Genomic DNA, 22,913 nt, shown 5'->3' on the forward strand with positions numbered 1-22,913 from the left:
AATCATCCCTATTGCAGACTCACACGTGTAAAATAGCGGGCCGAGAGCCTCCACTACGGGGCCGGTTTCCTTAGGAGTCAGAGCCACGTCTTGCAGCCCACGGCTGGTTCTTAGTGCAGAGACACACACGGCAGGCTGTCTCGGGTGCAAAAGTTCAGTCTATGAATGTTCTCCATGACCTTCAACTGCACAGGACGCACCTTGTTGATGAGAAGACTCATTAGCTGTGACTAATACCATTGTGGTGGAAACTAATTTTAAAATGCCTTTTTTGGTTTCCAAACGTTGTTTACTCAAACCTGGCCTTGTCCCCTGGCTACGGGCATGTAAAGCCCTGCATCGAAAATGAGGGAGCCGTACGTGGTCTCCTCTAGAAATCGGAGGGCAGAGAGGCTATGCATGGCCCTCTGGTGAAGGAAAACAAGGTTGGGATGATTCGAGCAATTTGAGCCAGTTACTTAACCTCGATGACATTCCTTGCTTATCTGCAAACTGAGAATTCTTTTTAAAGGGGGAAAGGGGTTCGGTTGACGAGGGCAGTGCCCGTCGCACTGGGTCATTAACTGAGAGGGAGCTGGGGGGCGTGCTGCCTGCCACGTGGTATGCGCTGGAAAATGTCCGTTTTCCTTCCTCTCTGCAACTTCGGACTTTGCAGTCTTGTGTAGACGTGAATGTAGCCTGACAGAGAGGGGAGGGGTAAGCGGACCACCAGACCCTATGTCCACGGCTCCATGCCATGGCCCCAAAGCCCTGAAGAGGTCGTCTGCTGTTACTTTAGTTTCACCGAACCGAGCAAAGTCAGAGGATAGTTTGTGCTGTTTTAAGACAAAACTAAGATGTGTCTTAGGAAGTGACCCCATCTGTTTTGATGCAGAGAAGGCCTTTCAGCATATTTCCCAGTTTCCCAAAGTAAATGATGTGTAGACAACTACAGCTGCAGACTTCCCAGGCCTCGGCCCCTTGATTTCAGACAGCACGTTGTGGTACCAGACTCCCCTCCTCTGTTTTCCGATTCGAGGCATTTGGCTTGTATGATGTATAGTGTATAGTATTGTATTAACTCCAGAACAGAGAGCCCCTCATTCTGTAAGTGGTGCCCCCCACAATTCTGTTTCAGTCCCTGGAAAGTAGAGTTGCTGTCCTTAGAGAAGGTAAACCTTGCCAGTGGGAGCTGGGAAGCGCGCTGTGTCCCTCCTGCAGGGGGTGGTGGACGGGTAGTGACTCCCCCGGGAGACTCAGGAGGAGGAGGAATGCCCGGCCGAGTTGCCCTTCCTGTTCTGGGCAGTGCTCCCTCCAGCCGTGGCTCTCGGGGCCACTGTCGCTGCTCTGGCTGAGGACCTCACGGCTCCCTCTGCTCTGTGTTAGGTATCAGCGGCTGGAGGAGGCGTCTGCCAGCCTCCGGGAACGCATCCGGCACCTCGACGACATGGTGCATTGCCAACAGAAGAAAGTCAAGCAGATGGTTGAGGAGGTAAGCCCCTGTGGGAGGCTGCGGGCCAGGAGGGCTGCCTGTCGTGGGGACACGTCAGCCCGAGAGCCAGCTCTGACCCTCAGCTCAGTTTTCTGTGGCTCACGAGTGAACGTACTCAGCCCACTGTCTTCATGGCCCAGAGGGAAATTTCCTCACCTGCCCCCCCCACCCCTGCCCCGGGACCAGTGATTATCCCTCTAATCACATCAGAGGGTTACAGTTATGAAGGCTGGAAGCACAGTTCCTAAGCTCGCTGGCTTTCAGAGGGCAGGGATTCCCCAAGGGGCTGCCTACAGCTCAGGGGACCCGAGGGTGGGACAAGAAAAGTTCCCTTTAGCTCAGGTCTCCGCACTCCCTTGCATCTAGCGGCCTCTCTCCCAGGGACCACTCCATCTTTTCTTCCTCGCTGGATAGGTGTCTCTTTTCTCCCCCACTCCCTATTTCCTCCCTCCTCCTCTCCCTTTTTCCCCTCATTCTCTTCTCCATCCTTTCTCTCTCCGTCTGTGGGATGTCAGACCAAGTTATAGGTTTACTATATGCTGGACATAGCTTACTTGTCTGTTTTGCTAAATGGAAAAAACAGGTAAGTTGAACATTTCTATTTCTGCTGGAGGAAAAAAAAAATTCTTTCGTGTCACTGTAACCCATCTTTCTCGTGGTGCTCGGTAGAAGAAAGCCCGAGCGGTGGTGCAGCGAATCACAGGTTCTTGAATCGTTCTTGCTCAATTAATAAGTCAGATAGAAAAAAAGGAACAGTCTGTCCTAACAGGGATATAAATTCCCTACGGTCTAATTCTCTATCTTGCATCGAAAGGGCTTTAATTTAATTAAACATTTGGTGGGCAGTGGGAAAACTGAAAAAAATTTTTTTCCTTCTATGAAGCACTGCTCTGAAAAGTTATCTGTTAATGAATTATTGAAATTAAAAGCATGTCTAGTAATAAATCACGTCACAGACAGAGAAGACTGAAAGTATGTCTATTAATCTCTAAAATGTTGGCGGGATTCGTGGAGTGAGGTTAAAGTCGGGTTGTGAGGTTGGGGAAGGGTACTTTCTTCTCTCGTCGGATAAACGTATACATTAGGTGAGATCCGTTGCCTTCGACAAGAGATGCAGTCAGACCGCGTTGGCTCCCGTGAGTCCTACGTTGGCTCGTCTGCGAGTGTCCGGGAGCAGGACAGAAGAACGAGGAGCCCCTCTGCACTCCCACTGCACAGGCAGGCAGGAGCGGCAGTGATGGGTCGATCCTGCCCGGTCATCCACACCAGCTGGGTGTCCGGAGCGGTTTCCCCAGGAAAAGCATTGCTTCGTCATGCTTAGTTAGCATCTCCGGGAATTATGACGGTCAGGTCATAGCTTTTCTGCGTCTGAACTTCGCACTCAGGAAGTCTGGGGCAAGGGTCTCCCTGTCTCCCCATGTGGCTCTTTGACTGTGGAGCACTACCTTTCTCCCAACACACCACAGGGAGCTGGTGTGCGTTCTTAGATTTTATCTATGAACCAGGGAACAAAGCCTCATACCAGTTGGCTTCTGTTTCGGTTCCAATGGGTCAGGGTTTAAGATTGGTACCCAAATCAGAGATCCTTCTTCAAAAGATACTTTCAAGTGGTTTAGGATTCTCTGTTTTCTGATTTCTGGAATAAAACAGACGTACCAATTTGAAGGGAGCAGGGGAAAATCGATATATGAAAATGGGGAAGCATATAAAGAACACTGTCCATGCCTTGCTTTCCTACCTGTGACTTAATATCTCCCGGAGAAGCTTCTCTAAGTCCGGACGATGTGGTCTAGAAGACACAGTCATCAGGGGGAAATCGCAGGCTGAAATGTAGGGCGTCGTCGTCAGAGTGAGCGCCACCTAGGGGCCAACTGGGTTTCAACAGTGCGTGGAGACTGGAAAGAAAAGAGAAGACTTTTTATTCTAAATTTAAGCAGCTACCTAAATCAGGTAGCAAGAATTCACGTGTCTGCCCAGCTACCATGTTAACTCATACCACAAAAGGATGGTTTAAAATCTCAATTGCTGCAGCCCTTGACTGTGAATAGATTTGTTTTTCTTGAGCTAGAAACACGTAAAAGGAACATGGGCAGATGAGCGTGTTTAGAAGAGCAGAGTCAGGTTGGAAAGGAGTTGAGAGCTCAACTCTCAACACAGGGGACCCGAGTTGATTCAGGGAGCGGCTGAAGGACTTGGGGAAGAGACAGGCAAAGGAGAGGCTTGAGAGCTGAATTCACGGCTCAGAATGCATTCTTGTTTACTGTTGCAATGCAAGACCGCGCCCGAAGCCCTGGGAGGCACTTGCAGAGAGGCAAATTTCAGCTTTGCATTTCACGTCAAGAAAACATTTCTTTTTTTTTTTTAATAAAGATTTTATTTATTTATTTGACAGAGATAGAGACAGCCAGCGAGAGAGGGAACACAAGCAGGGGGAGTGGGAGAGGAAGAAGCAGGCTCATAGCAGAGGAGCCTGATGTGGGGCTCGATCCCAGAACGCCGGGATCACGCCCTGAGCCGAAGGCAGACGCTTAACAACGCTGCCACCCAGGCGCCCCAAGAAAACATTTCTAATATTGGCTGCCCTGGGAAGGTAGTTAGCCCTTCCTGCCGGGTGCAGTTCTCACGGTCCAGGACTTGGGCTCGAAGCTCTTCATGTAGTGTGCTTTATTGTTCACTAGGCTATACGATCTCAGCAGCATCATTACTTCGCATAAGCAGCACAGTCAGCAAATTCATAACCTCTGACTTTAGAAGTTTATTTTTATCTGTGAACTCCAGCTATCCAGATAGTGAGACAAACTTGACTTAGAAATAGAGGCCGACTTCATGTGCAGCAGATGTTAGGGACAGTTTTGCTTCCCTCGCGTGAAGTCTGAAAGCTTGTCCGTGTGCTAGCTTCACATTTCCCAAGGGTGGGGGTCCAGGCTGCACCCACTGCTGGTGTCATTTTAGCCAGAATGTCTACGAAGAAACTTAGTTTACTGAAACGATGGGCTGCTTTTTCCAGCTCAAGAATGAAAAAAGTGGGGGCGCCTGGGTGGCACAGCGGTTAAGCGTCTGCCTTCGGCTCAGGGCGTGATCCCGGCGTTATGGGATCGAGCCCCACATCAGGCTCCTCCGCTATGAGCCTGCTTCTTCCTCTCCCACTTCCCCTGCTTGTGTTCCCTCTCTCGCTGGCTGTCTATCTCTGTCAAATAAATAAATAAAATCTTTAAAAAAAAAAAAAAAAAGAATGAAAAAAGTGTTACTGACGTTCTTGGAATCCTTAAAAGTGAAGTCATGTATTTCCTTCCACCTTTAGTAGGATATAATTTCATAATAATAACAACAACAACAACAACAATAATATAAAGAGTAAAAACGAGCTGGCCTGCATTTTGCAGTCATTGACCTGATAAGGACTTGATTTTCACTGTGTGGGATGGGCTAACGGCAGGTCAGGGCAGGGTGGGCCCTTCTGAATGAAGGATTGGTGTATGTCTTAAGGGGTCAAGTTCGATGCACAGTGAGTGTCTTGTGTGACGTGGGGGACCAAATACCCGCACCAGGCTATATCTTTCTAGCAAATTACATCTCCTTTTGTGGTGGATGTCAGGGATTGGTTACCCCCCTCCTGTCACTAATTCTTCCAACTGGTTGTGACTCTGACAAAATAAATAAATAAAAACGAAGCGAGCCCATATATGACGCTTTTAGACTTCTAAGGGTTTGCCAGAAAATACAGAGGGACTGAACTTGTGGGGAGATTCCCGGGCCTGTGGATTCACTAGGTAAGTAAGCACCAGCACGTTCTCTGTGCCCGGGGCAGGGCTGGTCCTGCCCTCCGGGATCTTACCATCTGGTGTGACCTGCCTTCCAGAGTCATTCTTGCGCATGGGCTTCTTTCTTCTGTTGAAAGTCTTGTTGGGATGGGCGGTCCTCGGTGCCGGTGCGGGGTGCGGCTGCGTTCTTCGGCTTGCCTTTCAGGGACGGAGATGGGGCGGAGCAAGAGCCTGGGCGGAGCCTGACGCGGGAGCCACGCCCCCTGCCGCTCGCGCGCTCCGCTTCTCCCGCTCTCCCCACGGCCAGTCCCCCGCCAGCCAAAGCGGCTTTGCTGCCAAGGGGAAGATTACCTGGAGGAAAGGACAGATGCTTATTTGCCCTCGAAAAGGGGCATCTTCTCTTACGTTTTTGTCAATAGGCAGTGGTACTCTGGAGCTGCCTCCGTAGTAATTTCGCAGAGCGCTCCTCGACCTCCTCGCTTCCCATTGCCTTCTCGGTGGGCGAAGTGGTTCTTCCGACAGGGTGGGTCTCGCGGCAGAGGAGACGGTTCTGGCTTTGGACTTTTCTTACGCAGATAGCCGTTCTGCTCCCGCTTGTCCCGCTCTGTGATTTAGATGTTTCACGAGCGGGAAGGTGGGGGGATTGATTCTCTTATTCGCGCTTCTCCGCCCAGGCTGCGCATTAGAATCACTTGGGGAGCTTTAAAACATGCCAGGCCTGGCAGAGGGCCGTGGGAGGAAGCTGCTGGTTAGGGAAGGGGTTTTGGTGCGGTTTTTTTTTTTAAAGCTGCGCAAGATTCCAGTATGCAGCCAGGGTGGAGAACCAGTGCTCTGAATTTCTAGAGCGATGGTTTTGGTCTCCGTGCAGGGTTTCCATGTGTTCCTGTGTTCAGCCAGCCTCCCTCACAAGCTGCTGTCCCTGAGGGGAAGGCTGGTGGTGAACTTGGATTGGAGTGGGAACAGCTCCAGGGAAGAGGGCCAGGGAGACCACTGAGCAAGGACCATGAGCATGGACGCGGGAGAACTGGTCCCAGCGTGTGACTGTCGGTCTTGTCAGGGGACCGGGCGCTTGTTGCCAGCCCCATCGGGAGAGGGTGCTTTGACAGCTCACTCTTAATGCCATACTGGCCTGGTGGTATCCAGATGAAAAAACTTCCCAGAGGCTCGCCAGATGCATCTAGAGAGAAGATCTCACCGAGTGGTAGATGGCGCACACTTGTGAAATAGATACTAGGCTCAAAGGGACAGAAGCCAGTCCTCCTGCCATCCTTGGAAGCTGAGAACCTGCCACTAACAGACCCGAAGTGGTTCTCATGGATCTCCTTCCTCCTGTGCTTGTGGGTGCGGGTGTCTGGCTTCGCCCTGCTTTACGTTCCTTCTGTCCACACACAAGACGTTACATTTGGCCCCACTGTACCTCTCTGGAAAGAGAACACAGTTCTTTGTTGAAACAGTAGTATTCACAGCGGCTGCTTCTCAAGCGCAAACCGAAGCAGAGCAGCTTTGCAATCCTAAGAAATGAATCTGGAAGTATTTAATTATCATCTCTTTGGTTTTTTTAATTTATTTTTTGAGAGTGATGGTCATAATGCTATAGTTTTTTGGGGGGGACACAACCTGGATTAGAGACAACAGAGGAGGAGCTACTCTCCTGAGAGTTGAGGTTTGGGTTTCTGGTTTCTGGCTCTTCTTGAGCCAGTCAGCAAAGCAGGGCTTCCCTTCTCTTTTTTCAAGTCCCTAGAACTTACCCCCTCGGCCCTGAATTTGCAGGCACCCCCTGCATTAGAGACCTAGGAGACATGCGGTTAGAGACCTCGACGGGTACAGAGGCTGCAGAGACAATGGGATAAGCAAGGACTTGAGAGTCAGACCTGCGTTTACTAGCTGTGGAAACTTCAAGAAGTTTTCTTGTTTGTAAGATGGGGTGAATAACTAAGAGGATTTTTGTTTTGGTAAGAGCTAAATGAGATGATGTACATAAAATACTTAGAGCATATTAATCAGAACATAGGAAATACCCAATAAATACAAGTTGCTGTTATTATTATTGGTGGATGGGTTCCTGCTGTGTTTACCCAGAGTCCAGTGAAATGAATTAAAAGCAAAAGTAGCTGAGTTGACTTCTTGACAGATACACAGAGCTGCCCTTCTCTCCTTCGGGAGTCTTATGAGCCAAGTGGAATCTTTGGGTATGCTTCTCTCCTCTCTTCCGTGCTCCATGCTGTGTTCCATCTCAGCCACCGGTCCCTTGAGTAGAATATTTACACACAAGACCATTAAAACCTTTTAACGTTCTCGCCATCCCAAGAATCTTCCATTTTAAATGGATCAGCTGTTTGTTAGCACTGAAGTCATTGTAAAACTACCATGTGGTGTGCTGAAATGTACAGCACAAAGGTACATTTCTGCCGAATGCCCTGTGTTTAGGCACTTGAGAGTCCCTTCCGTCGCTGATAATCTAGCCGAGCGGGGGTAGGGAATGGAGTCATAGCACTGAGCCCACAACCCTAATCCACTCAATTCACCTGTTTCCAGATCATGTCACATGAGCTCTTCTCCAGACTTAGTCTCCGGTTCTTTGGAAGATGATAAAACGGTAGCCTGGGTTGGAAGCAATTCCTTTTATTGTTCGTGATTAGAAGAATACTTGTGCTCTGCTGGGAAGAGGTGGCATGTCTGTGTGAGGAGCCGAGAAACAAAACAAGAAGGACATGGTGTGGAGAGGAAAACCTGACCACGCAGGGCTCTCATTTGTGAAAACACCACACACTCTCACCTCAACTTGTCCAGCCTCACGCTGCAGAGCCAAGAGACCTCAAAGGATATTTTTAGAAACTTGGGTTCCTAGACATCAAATTCTTGAAGAGCTACGCTGAAAAATAATACTAAAAAATAACTCAGGAAATGCCAGGTGAAGGCTGGTTCTAAGATCTTGGGAAAGGAAGCCTCACTTCCGGAAAAGCTGCTAAAGACACCTGCTAAGGCTGGGACGCGGGCTTGAAGAACTTGAGTGCTCCGGGAAGGAAGTGCTCCCCACCGCTCACACCCCACATAAGACGGAAGCAGCCACGTGTCCGAGTAGTTTGGTTATATTTGCACATGGGAGGGGGCCCTGAGGATGTCCTCTCGGAATGGAGATCAAAAGCACTAGTCAATGTAGCATTCTCTTTGTTGAAGCAGGGTTTGGTTTGCTTTTTATCCCCATGGGCATTCTGCCCAAATAGACAGTTTGGCTAACTTCATGGAAAGGAAAAGTCTGAGGCAAAGAGAAATATATTTGATCGAAATAGATCAAAGTGAAATATACTCCATACCTGCTTTCTTGTTACAGAGATCTTCTTGAGAAAGCCACAGGGGCTGGTAGGTCACCAGAACTCAACAGTTACTGGAGACTGGTGGTGGTAGCAGCAGCGGCAGTGGTAGTAATAGTCAGTGGGTGGGTTAGCCTAATAAGCTAGTAGACTGGGCTGACTTCGTTAAGGGGCGGGGTGTCACTTAGGCATTGGGTGGTTCTCTACTCCCACTCCTCCATGGCAGAGTGGGTGGGTAAATGGTCTCCTGTCAGTATTTGTCTTTGGTCTTTCATTCAGATGCTTCTACCCCACGTTAGCAAGTCGGTAGTGGGTGGGGAAAGAAGCCTTGGATTCTTAGGGCTACAGTTCGTCCCGTGGCCACTCACATCCCCACCCAAAGGAGGTGTTACTGAGAAGTTTGAAGCAGAATTTATTTAGAGTAAATAAAAATGTTACAGTTTCAAATTCTCATGTTCAACATATTATTCACTTCTTTGTTTTAAAATCTTAGATACTTTAAAATGTGAAGTTTTTAGAAGGTATCAGAAAGCTCACCATGTGTGCGAACCTTTTTTTTCCCCTATACATTATGGAAATATTGCAGGTTTATTTTATGACACCTGCTGATTAATATATTCAGGATACAAACTGTCCGTTTAAGGGAGCAGGTCTTTTCTTTGTAAATGTCGCTGAATCCACTTTCTCTTTGTTGAGATTGTTTGCAATTGGCTGTAAAATATTTCTCAGAGACCTGGGTGCCCACGTTCTGCCTGTAGCGTTTGTGAGGCTGCACCTGTGTGCCCAGTAATTATCAGCCACTGAATGTTTCTCATGCTTCTCGCCCATGCGTCTAGACCCAGCATTCCCGCGTTCATCCTCTATGGGGCGTATTATTAGCACAATGTTTTTTTGGCACAGGAAACTGAAACTTCGAGTCTTAAAAAATAAGTAGCTGGCAGTCTCTCAGCAAATGATGATGGTGCTGGGGCCACAACAAAACCTTTGTCTCCAAAGCCAGTGTTCATTCTTTGCTTCTCATTTTTGCGTATTTTTTTAATTGGAAAAAAAATTTTAATGTGGAAAATTATAGAGAATGGTAAAAACAAAGACCCAGCTACTCTCCTCTAGAAGTGACAAAATGTTAACATTTTGGCATATTTCAGATTTCTTTCCCAAGTAAAAGAAAACAGTAGAAAGAAGAGGTTCTTTTTAGTCCTCTGATCTTTTTCCTTCTTCCCCACTCCCTCCCTCTTCAGAAGCCATTTGGTCTCCATCCAGGCCATGTTTTAATGCTTTTACTACATACATATGTATCTATTATCAGTATTTAGCCTAATGTATGTGTTTAAAAATGTAAGTCCATCTTTATTTATAATATACAAGTAAGTAGATTTTAGTGTATATAGTATTCAACTTTCCCCCCCAATTTTGCTTTGGTTTTTGGTGTTGCTCTCTATGGAGCTGCAGTGTTTATTTTAATGGATCGCTGATGTTTCATTGTATTAATGTAGCGTCATGTGTCCCATTGATAGATATCTAGCTTGTTTCCGAATTTTTCTTCTTTTACAAACGATGCCCAGCCGTCCCTTTGCTTCTGCAGTCAGGGACCGTGGCTGGTGGAGGAACTGCTAGGGCCTGGCGCTGGCACAGGTTCCCCTTCGCTAGGTGCGGCCCAGCGGGTCTCTGGAGTGCGCTCCCACTCCCACCCGCCGGGCGGTGGATTTCCGCACACCCTCACCACCCCTTGGCGCTGTTGGGCTATAATTTTAGCGGTTGTGAAATGGTATCTCTTTGCCTTAATCGTAATTGGCTTCAGCCTGACCGCTGCTCATCGCTGCGGGGGCCACTGAACATCTTTTCATCCGCGTGGCGACCATCCGGGCTTCCGCCTTTGCGAACTGGCCGTTCCTGTCTTTCGTTCACGTTCCCGTGTAGTTATCACCCCTCCTGCTGATTTGTCGGAACTCTGGATACTACGGATATTGATCATGTGTCACAGAGTGCTTGGGTGCGGTTATCCTCTGCCAGCCAGGGTGTGTGTGTGTGTGTGTGTGTGTGTGTGTGTGTGTGTTTACGGTACCTTGTACAAGTGCACACATTTTACATGTTGCTATGAACTTGTCAGTCCTTTGGTGCTGTGTTGTGTGTCTTGTCTGTTTGCCACCAGGATATTTTCGCGATAGTTTTAGAGTTTCGTTTTTCATCTTTATGGCTTTAGTTAGAACCCCCACCGCACTCATACCCTTTGTCTTCTCTTACTTTGTTTCTCCGTAGCACTTAGGTCCTCTAATATATATACTACACTTCTCCGTTTTGCTCACTTATTGTTGTCTGTTTGTCCCACTAGAATGTAAGCCCCACGAGGGCAGTGGCTTCTCTCTGTTTTGCCCTCGGCTATGCTCCTAACGTCTGGAGCAGTCGCGGGCATATAGTAGGTGCTCAATAAACATTTGCTGAATAAATAAAGAACAATCCATGTGGAATTTATTTTTGTGTATATAGTGCGAACAGGGTTGCATTTTTCATTTTGTGGTTTTTTGGTTTTTTTTGTTTTGTTTTGTTTTTTTCTCACAGAAAGCTTGTTTCTCTAACAGTGTTGAACCGAATATTCCATCCTGGCTCCTTTATCTAGCTGGAGTCGCTTCCCTTGTGCCGCTGTTTTTCGATACTCCTGTTCTCCTACCCTGATGGGTCCATCAAAAACACATTTAAGAGCGCCTTTTATGAACCCAATGCAAACATGGACGGGCGTTCTTGCCCTCAGAGGACTTTCTGGTTGGTACTAAAACTTGTTGGAACTCAAGGCAAACTGTGACGAGTATTAAGCGGGGGTGTGAGCTGCGTGCTGGGGACAGAGACGCTGGAGACAGGACTGAGATCGTAGGCTTCCAGTACATTGAATCTGGCTTTGCATCCCGCCCCTCTCCTGACTGGGCTTTGTATCTTGAGCGAGTTACTTGTTCTCCAGCATTCGGTTTCCTTATCAACCAAGTGAGGAGGGTCAGGATCGGACCTGCTTCTGAGGCTGATGTCGCGCGTGCTGGGGGCTTGGCGCAGAGTTCCTAAGTGCTCACTAATGATGTGGGTCCAGAGGCCTTGGGGAGGAGGTGACATTTGACCACGTCTTGCAGGATGGATTGGATTTTTCTAGGCAGGGATTGAATGGGTGGAAAAGGACATGCTAGACAATTATAGAATAACAACAACAAAAAACAAAAACATGGAGACCAGAAGGTATAGGGTGAGTTCAGGGAGCGATCCGTCGAGTTTGACTGGGTCGTGGTGGGCAGGGATAATGCGGAGGCTGGAAATGAGGTGGAGACAAGTCGCGGGTTCGCACGCACTTGGCACCAAGCTGAGAAAATGTCCGGTGTTACCCTGCTCCACATTCCTCAGTGGGCCCTTTGCCTGCTCAGGTCTGACCCCAGAGTGATGCCTCTGGCAGGAGGGAGCCGCGCGAATAGGAGTGGAGAGAAGTCGGAAGGGGCAGCTTGGAGGCTCCCGGGAGAAGCCTGGCCGGTGTGGGTGAGGAGCCACGTTCCAGGACGGTTGAACTTAGGGACATTAGAAAAACCACCACTGTTTAGGGACCAGCTGTGTCCCACGTGTGGAGCTGGGGCTGCCACGTGCCTCGTCTTCCGTTCGTCGGAAAGCGTCCTCTCCCTGGCCATTCCTGTCCCTGCTACTGCAGCTATCGAGGAAAGCGTGGGGCTGGGGACACTGCGAGGGCCTCTTTCCCACTTCTTCTTTCCACTTTCCACCTCTCAAGTCAGAGGGAGAAAGAACAGCCTCAAGCCCCAGGGCCCCCGCGGATGCTCTGTAGGGGGGATCCGAGCCAGCGTGCTTCCCAGGCTCGCCTGTTCCCCGCGGCGTTGCGGTGATAGCTGTCCTCACCCGGGAGGGTGGAGGCAAATCTCCGAGCGTCGTGTGGCGAGAGAAAGAGCCAGGGCCTTGACATCAGGGAGATGGAGGCTAAGATCTCAGCCCTGCCGGCATCTGGCTCTCGGGTGACCGGCTCTCCCGGTTTGCCTGCGAACAAGAAAGCTCCCGGCACATGAGATCCCAGTGCCGAAGCCTGGGCAGCCCTGGGCAAGCGGGGGTGGGCCGGTCACTGTCTTCAGCCCCCGCGTCTGACCCCTTCCCTCACCCATCGGCAGGTGCGTCCTGCCTCGGGGGCACGGGACATCCCCGTGCCTCTCCCCTTACCGCACTTCGTCGGGCGTCTCTCCGCTTACTGCCTGCCTTCCTCAGGGGGACGTGTGGTCCGTGCAGTGGACATCAGGTCTTCCTAGCGGGCTGCCGTCGCCCAGCGCCTGACACTGGGCCTGACGCACAGGGCATCACAGGTGACCGCTGAGGGAGTGCGGATGATGGAGCTCGAGGAAGCTCAGTGTCCTCCTGGGTGGGGATGACCGCCCCTAGGGTTGTTTCTGAGAATAATGAGCAAACCCAGCCACAGCCCCGGCCCCCAGGACACCCCTCTATCTTCCTTCCCCGTGGTACACGATTCCCCCTCGGATCGGAAAGCCGGTTCATCCTTCCCTGCTGTTTATACGGCCCCGTCGTGTTTAGGCGCCCGGGAGAAGCAGGCGCTATTCCTCTCCTCGGAGAGAAGTTGGGTTATCTCTAATAGAAGATAGAACTCAAACCAAATTAGATTATTTTACCTCAGAAGCCAGTTTCAACTGATCCTTTTGAATGGTATCGTTCTATTATTATATATTACTTCAAACTTAATAGAAAAAAATTGATTAAAATATGTGCCCTGTTCATATCTAGCCTGGCTGAATGCCACAAGACACATTAATTGGAAATGAATTTCTACAAACCCAATCAAGCATCATGAAGATGAAAAATGTACCTTTTTCCCTCCGTTCCTTCATTGATTTTTCATTTTCCCCACTCAGAGCTTCATTTAGCAATTTTTCAGTTTCGTTTTGTTGTGGCCTTAATTCATTCCCTTCACTCCCCCCCAGAATGAGATAATGTACCATTTTCCTTGTCCTTTTTAAACTGTTCTTTTGTGTTGCATTAGTGCAGGGCAGATTCTGATCTTGTCATATTTCCCTGTTTTATTATTTTTCAGGAAAAGAGGGTAACTTTATTATTTTTTAAATTCTTACTGCGGTGGTTTTTGTCAAGGAGAATGCACTTTAAAAATACAGTAACTATGAAATTACAGTGTTACAAGACTTCTGAGATAGAATTAAGAGCCGCTGTCGCAAACATGAGAAACCTTTTCAGTGCAAGAGTGGAGCGTATCCATTCTTCTCATTTCTCGTGGTGGGGTACGTGAAGATGGAGCATGATTCCGATTTTGTTAAGGGAAATGAGGACAGTTATTTTCTAGATCACACAGGGGAACAAGAGTATGGGTGGCAAACAAGGCCCTGTGAGGACGGGGGAAGGCAAAAGGAGAAAGTGACTACGTGCCTGAGTGAGTTCTAGAAGGTTCTTGGTTGTCCTGTTCCATGCCTGCTCTGGTCACGTCACTGATTCACTGGGCCTCTAGGGGGTTGAAAACAATAACGGGAATCTTCAAACCGTTTTTCTTGTGAACTTTTCAAATACTCTAACAGCATAAATTTCCCTGGAGAGGTCAACAGGGGCTCATAATAAAGTATCCCGTTGCTTTACTTTTACCTAGAATTCATAACCTTGGTTATCTCGTTTTTGATTAGAAGTTTTAATTGGCAATTATTCAGTGGGAAAAAATTATTTCTTCATAAACGTGGTTTAAAGCAGAAAGCGTTTTGAAATGCGAGTCTCTGGGAAAGAGAACAAATCAGAGGTGTTGGTGATAGAGGCTGGGAGCTTTATTAACGTGTGGTCAAGTTTCACGGTATACACGCATGTGTGTACACACGCACGCACGCAGCCCTCACACTCTGATTTTGAATACATGTGGGGCTTAATTGGTTATTCCTAAACTTTGAAAATTAAACAAGTTTCAAAGAATATAAACAATTAGATCATGGACTGAGTTTGCATTGAACAAATCCAATTCCCTTTACCTTGCCAGGTTTTAACGCAATTTGACATCATCAGTTTTAACATACCTTCTAGTATTGTGCTCCATTTCAGTGTGTTCGCTGTTTTATTTAAGGCATTTTCCAGATATATGTATATCGTCATTTGCCAGTTTCTTAAAAAAAACATATCAAGTGCAGTCTAGTATTTAATACTTATTTGCTGCTGCATTTCTTACATTCATTAGTTTCTGTTCACAACCCCAACCTCGATCGTTATGTTTCGCGAGTTTTGCACAATCAGGTACTATTCACATAATTCTGATCACAGAGCTGTATCTTCTTCTGACATTGACCTGAAATGACCTGCGGCCTGTATGTCTGTCACTAACAGGAAACAAATGCCAGGAAGCCGAGAAGCCTCGCGACTTCTAGGGTTGCTCCGAATCTGTAACAGGCCCTTCCCAAAATTTGGTACAGTTTCACTTTGTTCTGGTTGACATACAAGCTGTTCTTGAAAGAAATCGGGAGGAGTCCTTTCACTGTAGCATTTCCCCCCCCAAAAGCAGGTTATAAAAATGTGTGGATTGACAAGGGCGATTACATCTTCTACGAGACCAGTTCTTTTATATAGGACCACTGATACAGTAAACACGTGTCCCGTGTGGGGGTGCTGTCTAGTGCAAGAGAAAGATGTCAACACAGGATAGTAGGAGCAGTCGGGGCCCTAACAGGGGTTTGTTCGAAGGGCCGAGGTAGAACGGAAGAGGGAGACATGAAGCCAGCCCGGAAGCCTTGGGAATTGCTGGTCTGGGAGGTGACTCGTGAGCATGTTGTGACAGCAGGAGATTTCCTGGTGGAGAGTGGGGTGGAAGGTGGGAAGGCGTGCGTGATGGAAGCACCAGCCTGTGCAAAGGCCCAGAGGCAGGACCCCTGGATGTCTGCGGAGTGCTGAGAAGGTGGACTGGCTTAAATGTAGCGGACAGGACAGGCCTGGAATGACAGTGGGGAGAGAGTGGGACCATAGCAGGAGGGCCTCACATCCATGCTAGGGAGTTTAATTAAATTTTAGAAGCTTGGGAGGGTTCTTAAGGAGGAGAGTGATATATTCAGCATCTCTGGGGGGAGGCCTAGAAGTCACTATTTTGTAAAAGCTCCCCCTGGGTGATTCCATTGTGTGGCCGTAGCCTCAGAGGGATTGCTTAGCTCAGATCACCTAGGGAGGTAACCCCACGGTGGCTAGTGTGAAGAAAAGCCATTAACGAGAGGCTACACTTCTGCCCCCACCCCCCACCACACAACTGTAAATATCAAACTGGCTGTAGTCTTAAGGGATCTAGCATCCCAAAGGAGGATTAGGCTGCAAGACATAGTTGAGTTACAAAGAAACGTGCTTATCGAAACAAAAATAGGAAAGAATTCTATTAACGTTAGTTAAGAGGTTCCAGATTTTACCAAGATGGGTTTCTGCCTTTGTTCTATAAGGGGGGGGGTGTCTACTATTTGATATTGAAATTTAACTGTTGTGACAAGATTATGTTCCTGTTAAGTAAAATGGATGGGGTCTGGAAAATAAATGCTTCTCATTTCTCATTTCTTAATGCCCTGATTTGAGCCTGGGAGCCTGGGTCATTTACCACCTCCTGGTGACAGCTGGACCTAAATGCAGCTTCATGAAGACGACACAAAGCTCTTCAAGGTCAAATTTACAAACTTCAATGTATGGCAAAGAGCAGAGGGTGCATGCCAGCTGCGTGGTACCCTGGATTTTGGAGTGGCCCCTGATTTTGGGGGTGCTTTTGGGGCCACATCCACCTTGGTTCATCGGGGCCTCCAAGAGTCTGTTCAATTTTGCCCCCAGAGTCTAAGGGATAGATTGTGGAGAGATGGATGGAGTCACTCATTCATTCGCTCGTTATCTGAGAGTAGAAAGATGACCACGGTCTTTACTCTCAAGAAGCTCACAGTATTGGGGGCGGGGGAGGAAAACCAGTAATCACATGGTAGTAGCTCGATTTCGAGTGTTTTTTTCTGCGCGGGGCTCTGTGGGAGACAACCTGTGAAGGCGCTTGGAAGTTGGCGGTCAGAAATACCACCACTCAAATGCGTGGTTTAGAGCTTGCACCCCACGATGGGGGTCTCACGGGAGGATATGTGGGTTGTGCTCCAGGGGCAGACCCTGGTGGGGACTGAGTTGAGATTCCAAGTTGGCACTCGTTGCAGGGCAGGAGGGCCAAGGCATGTATTGCCTGCCACCCTCGGTGTCCCTTTTTCTCTAAGCTGAACAAGTCAGCCCCTGGTCACAGAATATCCTGTACCGGATGTTTCTGTAAGGAACCCTCAAGCGTGCAGGCAAACGCGAGGGCAGAGCATTCACTGAGCGCGAGAGCACGGTCGCTCCTTGAAGCTTCAGTTGCTGAAAGACGACACTTGTTGGCAGAAGCTTCAGCACCCCCAAATCCTTCCCACAGCTGTTCTGTCTCCCCAGAAGGCGGGGCCCGTTTGCTCCAGCATCAGCCCTCTGCCCTCTTAGCACCCCCAGAATTCCCCTCCTTCCGCACCCTCCGGGTGACCTCTCTCCTTGTGTCTACTCCTTTTTTAAATGAAAATCCTCAGTATCTTCATGTGAACTGCTCATTAGGGTGCCCTCCAACCCCATCTCTTGCTGAGATTCCACTCCGATTCCTTCAGAGGTAGTGAAGCAAGTGTATTCGAAGTCCCTTTTTATGTTACTGGATGAAATTTACCTGACCTCCTTGGAACATGGTAGCTAATTTCAGCTAATTTCTTGCCTCTCATTTAAAGAATTCAAGTCCATTTTTAAAAAAACCTTAATGCTATAGGAAGGAACGAAAGGGGAACACTGTAAGGATGATTTTTGAAAACTATTCCTACAAATATTGAAGGAAATTTGAAGAAAAAGAAACTTCCCTTTTGCCCATAATCCTACTCCAAACTCAGTACGATTTCATTTCTCTAACTTCCAGCTTTTACCTTCGATCATCGCAAGCTTTGGTTTTTGTTTTCTTTTGATCCCTTGAGGCTTTTCTTAAACACTTTTACATTCTGCAGTATATTTGTACTGTCTGTCATATATTCCATTAAGTTGATATTCCATAATGTACTACCCAGTGCTTTAGTGCTGGCCGTTAAGGTTATTTCCAGTTTCTATTATAAATAATAGGAGCAAGAACATCTTTGTATATATAGCTTTTTTCCTATGTCTGAATTATATCCTTAGGATAGATTCCCAGGAGTGGGATTAGTGGGTCAAAGGGTAGGAACAGCTTTATGGCTCTTAATATTTATTGCTAAATTGCCCAAAGGGTCATTCTAATTTACAATGCCACCTGCAACACACGAGAGAGGCCGCCCCTCCCAGCTCTTTCAACACTGATTTCTTCAGCCGGTAGTTTTGGGCACATTTAATCATTATTAAAGGGTAACTTGTTACTGTTTTTAATTATAATTTCTTTAATTATTATCAACATTGGACAGTTTTTCTTAAACGTGTTTCTCATTATATTCTGTTTTATATGGCTTACTTTTTATGTGGGAGGATTATATTTTTTGGCACTGGGTGGAATTTAAAATATTTTATCGTGAAAATGTCAGATGCACTCAGGACACAGAGACTAGTCAATGAAGCCCCCTAGACTCATGACCAGAATCAACAAACAGCAAAACTTGGCTCTATTTGCCCCTTCTTTTCCTCTTTTTTCCCCCTCGTGTAGTAATTTTAAAGCAAATCCCAGACCTGCTACTTGTGTTTCTTATACACTTCACTATCCATCTCGAGAACATACGGACTTTTTATCTAGTCATAATGCCATTGTCGCACCTAACAAAATTAATGATAAATCCTTGGTATCATGTAATACCTGTCCTAAAATTTTCTGAAATGTCTTTTAAATGGCCTTTTTACTGAAGCTTTGTTTCAGTCAGTATACAGAGAAGGTCCGTTTGTTTGGTGGTTATGTTTCTCGAGTCTTTTAATCTAGAACACACTTCTCCCTGATGACCCTCCTCCCCTGCCAAGTTTCCTGCACCCAGTGACATTGCAGGAGCGGAGTCAGTTGTCCTGTAAACGTTCCCACATTTGGAATTTGACTTTTTATTAGCTCTGGCAGCTTGGTGGGATTCAGTTTTACCTTTCTCGTCGGGGGAAACAAGAATACTTGTGCTGTGTGATTTCCTCGGTCTTCAGTGGCGCGTCAGGTCTGATTGTCCCCCTCTGGGTGATGCTGAGACCGATCACAGATTCAGATGGGGACAGCCCAAAACACAGTTGTAAAGTTCCGCCTCAGCTTTGCCCTGACTGGTTCATCTGTTAATTCACTTAATATAATGAGCCAGTTATTTCCTAGGGATTGCACACTGGTGATTTTCTAAATTGATCATCCTTTCCCCATTTATTCACTGGAACTCTTCTGAAAAATAAAACTTTCCCCCTCATTAACTAGGACTTCTTAGTAATCTCCAAATGCAGTTTGTACAAGAAGGACAGGCTACATGCTTTATTCTGCCTCTAAGGTGCCAAGTTTCTAAGTAAGGAGTTGGTTCCCTAGTCATTCCCAATGGTGTTGCTGTTGGTTTTCGTTTTTGAAGAATCGTAACATATTCGGGGTTTTAAAAACACATTTATTCCATGTGTTTTACTCAGTTACATTTGTTATTCTTTTTGATGCTAAGATTGTCCCAATCCTTGGCCCAAGAGGGACCCCTCCCCCCGTGTATTTGTTTTCAGGCACCACAAGGTGTCTTGGTTTCACCTAGTATATTTTTACCCCTTGAAATGAGCTGTTCCTCCAAGATGACCCATGTTTTGTTGGTGAGGTATTTAGATGCCACAATCTGGATATGTTATGTACTTATTATTTCTAAGTTTCCTCAGCAGACAGAGTTAGGAAATGCATACTTAACAAATGAAAATAAAATATTAATTCTGAGTTCATACTGATATTTTCATTTCAAATTTAACAAAACTTTTATTTCTTTGATTTCACACTTGTATTTCTTTCTCTTACACTAATAACCTTGGTTCCAAACATTATTATACTGCAGTATCTCAAAGTAGTTTCAAAACAATACTGTTACCAACAATTTTCCTAGTGAGTAAGAGATTTCTTTGCAGTTCTGTTTATCTTTAGAATACATTCTGCTAAAAACAGAGTCAAATTAGCTTGTTCTAACAAACTTGAGTTCTTTTCACCAATTGGATATACAGTTAAGTTCCTTTATTTCAATTTGTTTTCAAGTTTTCATTTTTTTTCTTTTTAGTTTAGTTTTATTTTTTGAATCTGTAAAGTGTGCTTTCAAAATTAAATGTAGGTAACAAAGTATTATCAAAAAAGTCTTTCTTCTGCCTGCTGTAATTTCCTTCTTTCCCTCTTGGCAACTATTTCTTAATAATTAAGGTTTCTTTTATCTTTGCAGAATTTCTTTTTGCAAATATAGATGCATTCAGACGGCCTCATCTGTTTTACACTAAAGCTCGTATACCATATATTCCTTACCGTACACCGTGTCTGTTCTAGAGATCTTCGTAGCCATCCATTGTCATGATGAACCACGGTTTATTGAACCAGCCACTTATTGATTGATGGAGTTCTGTTTTCTTTCTGTCTTCTAAAAACCAAAAATCCTTTGTCCAAGTCATTTTATACTTTAGCCGATGTGTCTTTGGGGATCTATTTCTAGGAATGGGATTGCTGGGTCAAAGGGCAATGCGATTGTACTTTTGTCTTTTCCTAGCTCCTGCTAGATTCACTTCTAAAGGGATTGTGTGTCGTTCTGCAGTGAGAAAGATTTTTAAAAAGATTTTGCAAATGCACAAATTCGATATACCAGATCGCTGAAAAATTAGTGTGTGCTTCACAGTCACCAGTTATTGACTGAACCCGCACACTGTTTCCACGGTTGTCTATTGCCTACAACACAGCCTGGAAGAGAGCACCCTGGTTCTTGCTTTTAGGGCATCTATGGGTTTGTTTTTTGTTTTTTTTTAAAGATTTTATTTATTCATTTGACAGACAGACAGCGAGAGAGGGAACACAGGAAGGGGGAGTGGGAGAGGAAGAAGCAGGCTCCCAGCGGAGGAGCCCGATGTGGGGCTCGATCCCAGGACCCTGGGATCACGCCCTGAGCCGAAGGCAGACGCTTAACGACTGAGCCACCCAGGCGCCCCTAGGGATCTATGGTTTGTCTGCGGAACATGACAGGAATGAAAAGCAAAGCTAGAGTGGCTGAAGATAGACCATGTTGTAAAAACAACGGTGAACGCCCAGCTCAAGTCTCTTTATCCCAGGCCGCAAGAGTCCTGGATCCTCTCAATTCCATTTGCACTTTCAGTGACAGCCACCCTTTTCCCAGACCAAAACTTCGGACACCTGGTTGAACAAATATGAATCTGCTCACAGGAATAACAGCGCTGAACGTTTGAAATGCGGGCTGCCTCACAAGTTTAAGCTGGATAATTACTTTACGTAGAGTCGCGTCTGCATCTCCCAAAGCCACGCTCTCTGGCACACGTATGGGGTGTTAATAAGGGTTACACAGCAAAATCAGTGTGGAAACCTTAGGTTACACAAACGGAGATGTGACTCCAACATCGTGTGGCCGCAGAACCCTCTATTCCAGGGAGCGTTTCGTGTAAACACTGTTCCGTGAGACTCAGAGACCCGAAGCACAGCGGGTTCTATCAGACGACAACCAGAGGCGTCTCTTCAAGTTGACTAACTTGTGCTTCTACAATTCTGTACGGTTTTTATTAATAATTCTTCATTCGTTTTTTTTTCTAGATTGAATCACTGAAGAAAAAGGTGCAGCAGAAACAGCTCTTAATATTGCAGCTTTTAGAAAAGATCTCTTTCTTAGAAGGAGAGGTAAGAAACTGTGTTTAAGTCGGTGTCTTCTCTACCATTAAATTTTATGTTGCTGAGCCTACCGCCTACACTTAATTAAAAATATGGCTATTTCCTGGCCTTATGAAATTGATTGAAGGTTAACTGCCAACACTGAAAATGAGATTCTGACAGCTAGTCTTTCTTTACCACCTGACTCTCCTCATCCCAGCCTGCTGCCCACATCTGCTTTTTGGCTCTCGTTTTTCTTGCTCAGGAATTTTCTTAGCAAGTCTGATAAGCTGTTGAACAACACTGATGATTTCCCACACGTATGTGGGGCTTTATAACTTGTGAGGTATTTTCACAGACATTCTTCACATGGTTCTCTCAGCAGTTTTAAGAAAGGCAAGACAAGGATCATTATCTTTATATTAACAAATGTTTCAAAAGGAGGCACAGGAAAAAAAATAAAAATAAAAGGAGGCCCAGAGAAGGCAGGTGGCTTTGCTCACGATCGCCCAGCTTGGATGACGGCGGAGCCAGGGTGAGAGACGGGTTCCGAATCCACCTCTCTTCTGCGACACTGAGTCAACAGGTTCAGAGGTGACTTAATTTCACCTGAAACTTTGAAGATATTTAGTCTTCTTGACCTTCTGGCTTTTTTGAAAGTCATTCTGAAGATTTGGTAGGTTCCAGAAAAGGAAATTATGGAGTTGGAAGAACTTTAAGAACTTAGGTATAAATAGAAGGAGAAGCCAAAATGTATTCGCTCTGAAGGCTCTTTATTAAGAACTTGGCATTGAGCCTCTTCCTCTTGAGCCTCACGAATCTCTCCTTGTCTGTGCCCCTCAGCGTGGTTCTTCCCCGAGGGAGACAGCCCAGGAGACAGTGATGAAGGACGGAGACGGGACAGATGACATTGGTGTAGCACCTGGTGTCGCTGGGCGCCCTTGTTTTCCTCATCCTTTGTATAACGTGGAGGCTAAGAGCAGAATCAGACTTCCCCGAGTTTGAGCTCTAGAGCTGCCTCTTGAGCTGGGTGACGCTGGGGGGCTTCCTTAGACTTACAAAACGAGGACGGAAGCCGCAGCTACACGTGTGTGACCGTGCAGTGAGAGAGCAGAGAAGGCGCCTGGCAGGTTTCTTAAGAGGGATGCCCTAGGAATTAGGTTGTATTTCTCCCATTTTAGAGATGGGGAGACTGAGGTTCAGGGGCATGAAGGAGCCCGCCCAAGCTGACAGTAGAAATGGGTAAGCCTGAATTCAAAGCCTGAGCTCCTAACTGCCATGTCTGTGCGTTTTCATTTGCTCTGTTTGGGGAGCCGCCTATAAAAGTCACGGTAGCGGATTCAAACTCCAGAGCCTCGGTGTCCGGACAGCGGAGTAAATGGGCGCTTGCCCTGTCCCACTCCTGCCCTCCCCTCTGCAGTCCCTGGGTGCGGCTCCAGCCTTGCAATGGATGTTTCTAAGAACCTCCTCCCAAACCACAGCTCCCAGTGGGAGGGAACACACCTTCTTCCCCAGTGAGAGCAGACTGAGTGTCCTGGTGGGAGCCTGTGGGTCCAGAGAGAGGA

General features: G+C 46.8%; 1 protein-coding gene and 1 long non-coding RNA gene across 12 annotated transcripts in view; one reads left to right on the forward strand and one right to left on the reverse strand.

Annotated features, from left to right (window-relative positions):
- MYZAP (myocardial zonula adherens protein) overlaps positions 1 to 22,913 on the forward strand; it is an 88,248-nt gene that overhangs the window by 45,511 nt on the left and 19,824 nt on the right. For all 3 annotated transcript variants that reach the window (XR_015723133.1, XM_045787754.2, XM_045787670.2), the window contains exons 10-11: positions 1,366 to 1,471; positions 21,295 to 21,378. Coding sequence is in view for 2 of the 3 variants with exons in the window: in XM_045787754.2 (XP_045643710.1) it covers positions 1,366 to 1,471; positions 21,295 to 21,378 (190 nt within the window). In the remaining variant the exon portion in view is untranslated. The remainder of the gene's footprint in view (positions 1 to 1,365; positions 1,472 to 21,294; positions 21,379 to 22,913) is intronic.
- The window catches only part of LOC123785946 (uncharacterized), a 61,690-nt gene continuing 41,149 nt past the window's right edge, over positions 2,373 to 22,913 (reverse strand). For 6 of the 9 annotated variants that reach the window (XR_015723142.1, XR_015723141.1, XR_015723140.1 and 3 more), the window contains one exon: positions 21,377 to 22,893. This is a non-coding gene — a long non-coding RNA (uncharacterized LOC123785946). Of the gene's footprint in view, positions 3,108 to 3,209; positions 3,367 to 4,713; positions 22,894 to 22,913 lie in introns of those variants that run through there. The other 3 variants (XR_015723137.1, XR_015723135.1, XR_015723134.1) reach the window with 3 other exon arrangements.

Source organism: Ursus americanus, chromosome 36, assembly GCF_024610735.1.
Source record: "Ursus americanus isolate L20-20 chromosome 36, mUrsAme1.1.p, whole genome shotgun sequence".
Lineage (NCBI taxonomy): Eukaryota > Metazoa > Chordata > Mammalia > Carnivora > Ursidae > Ursus > Ursus americanus.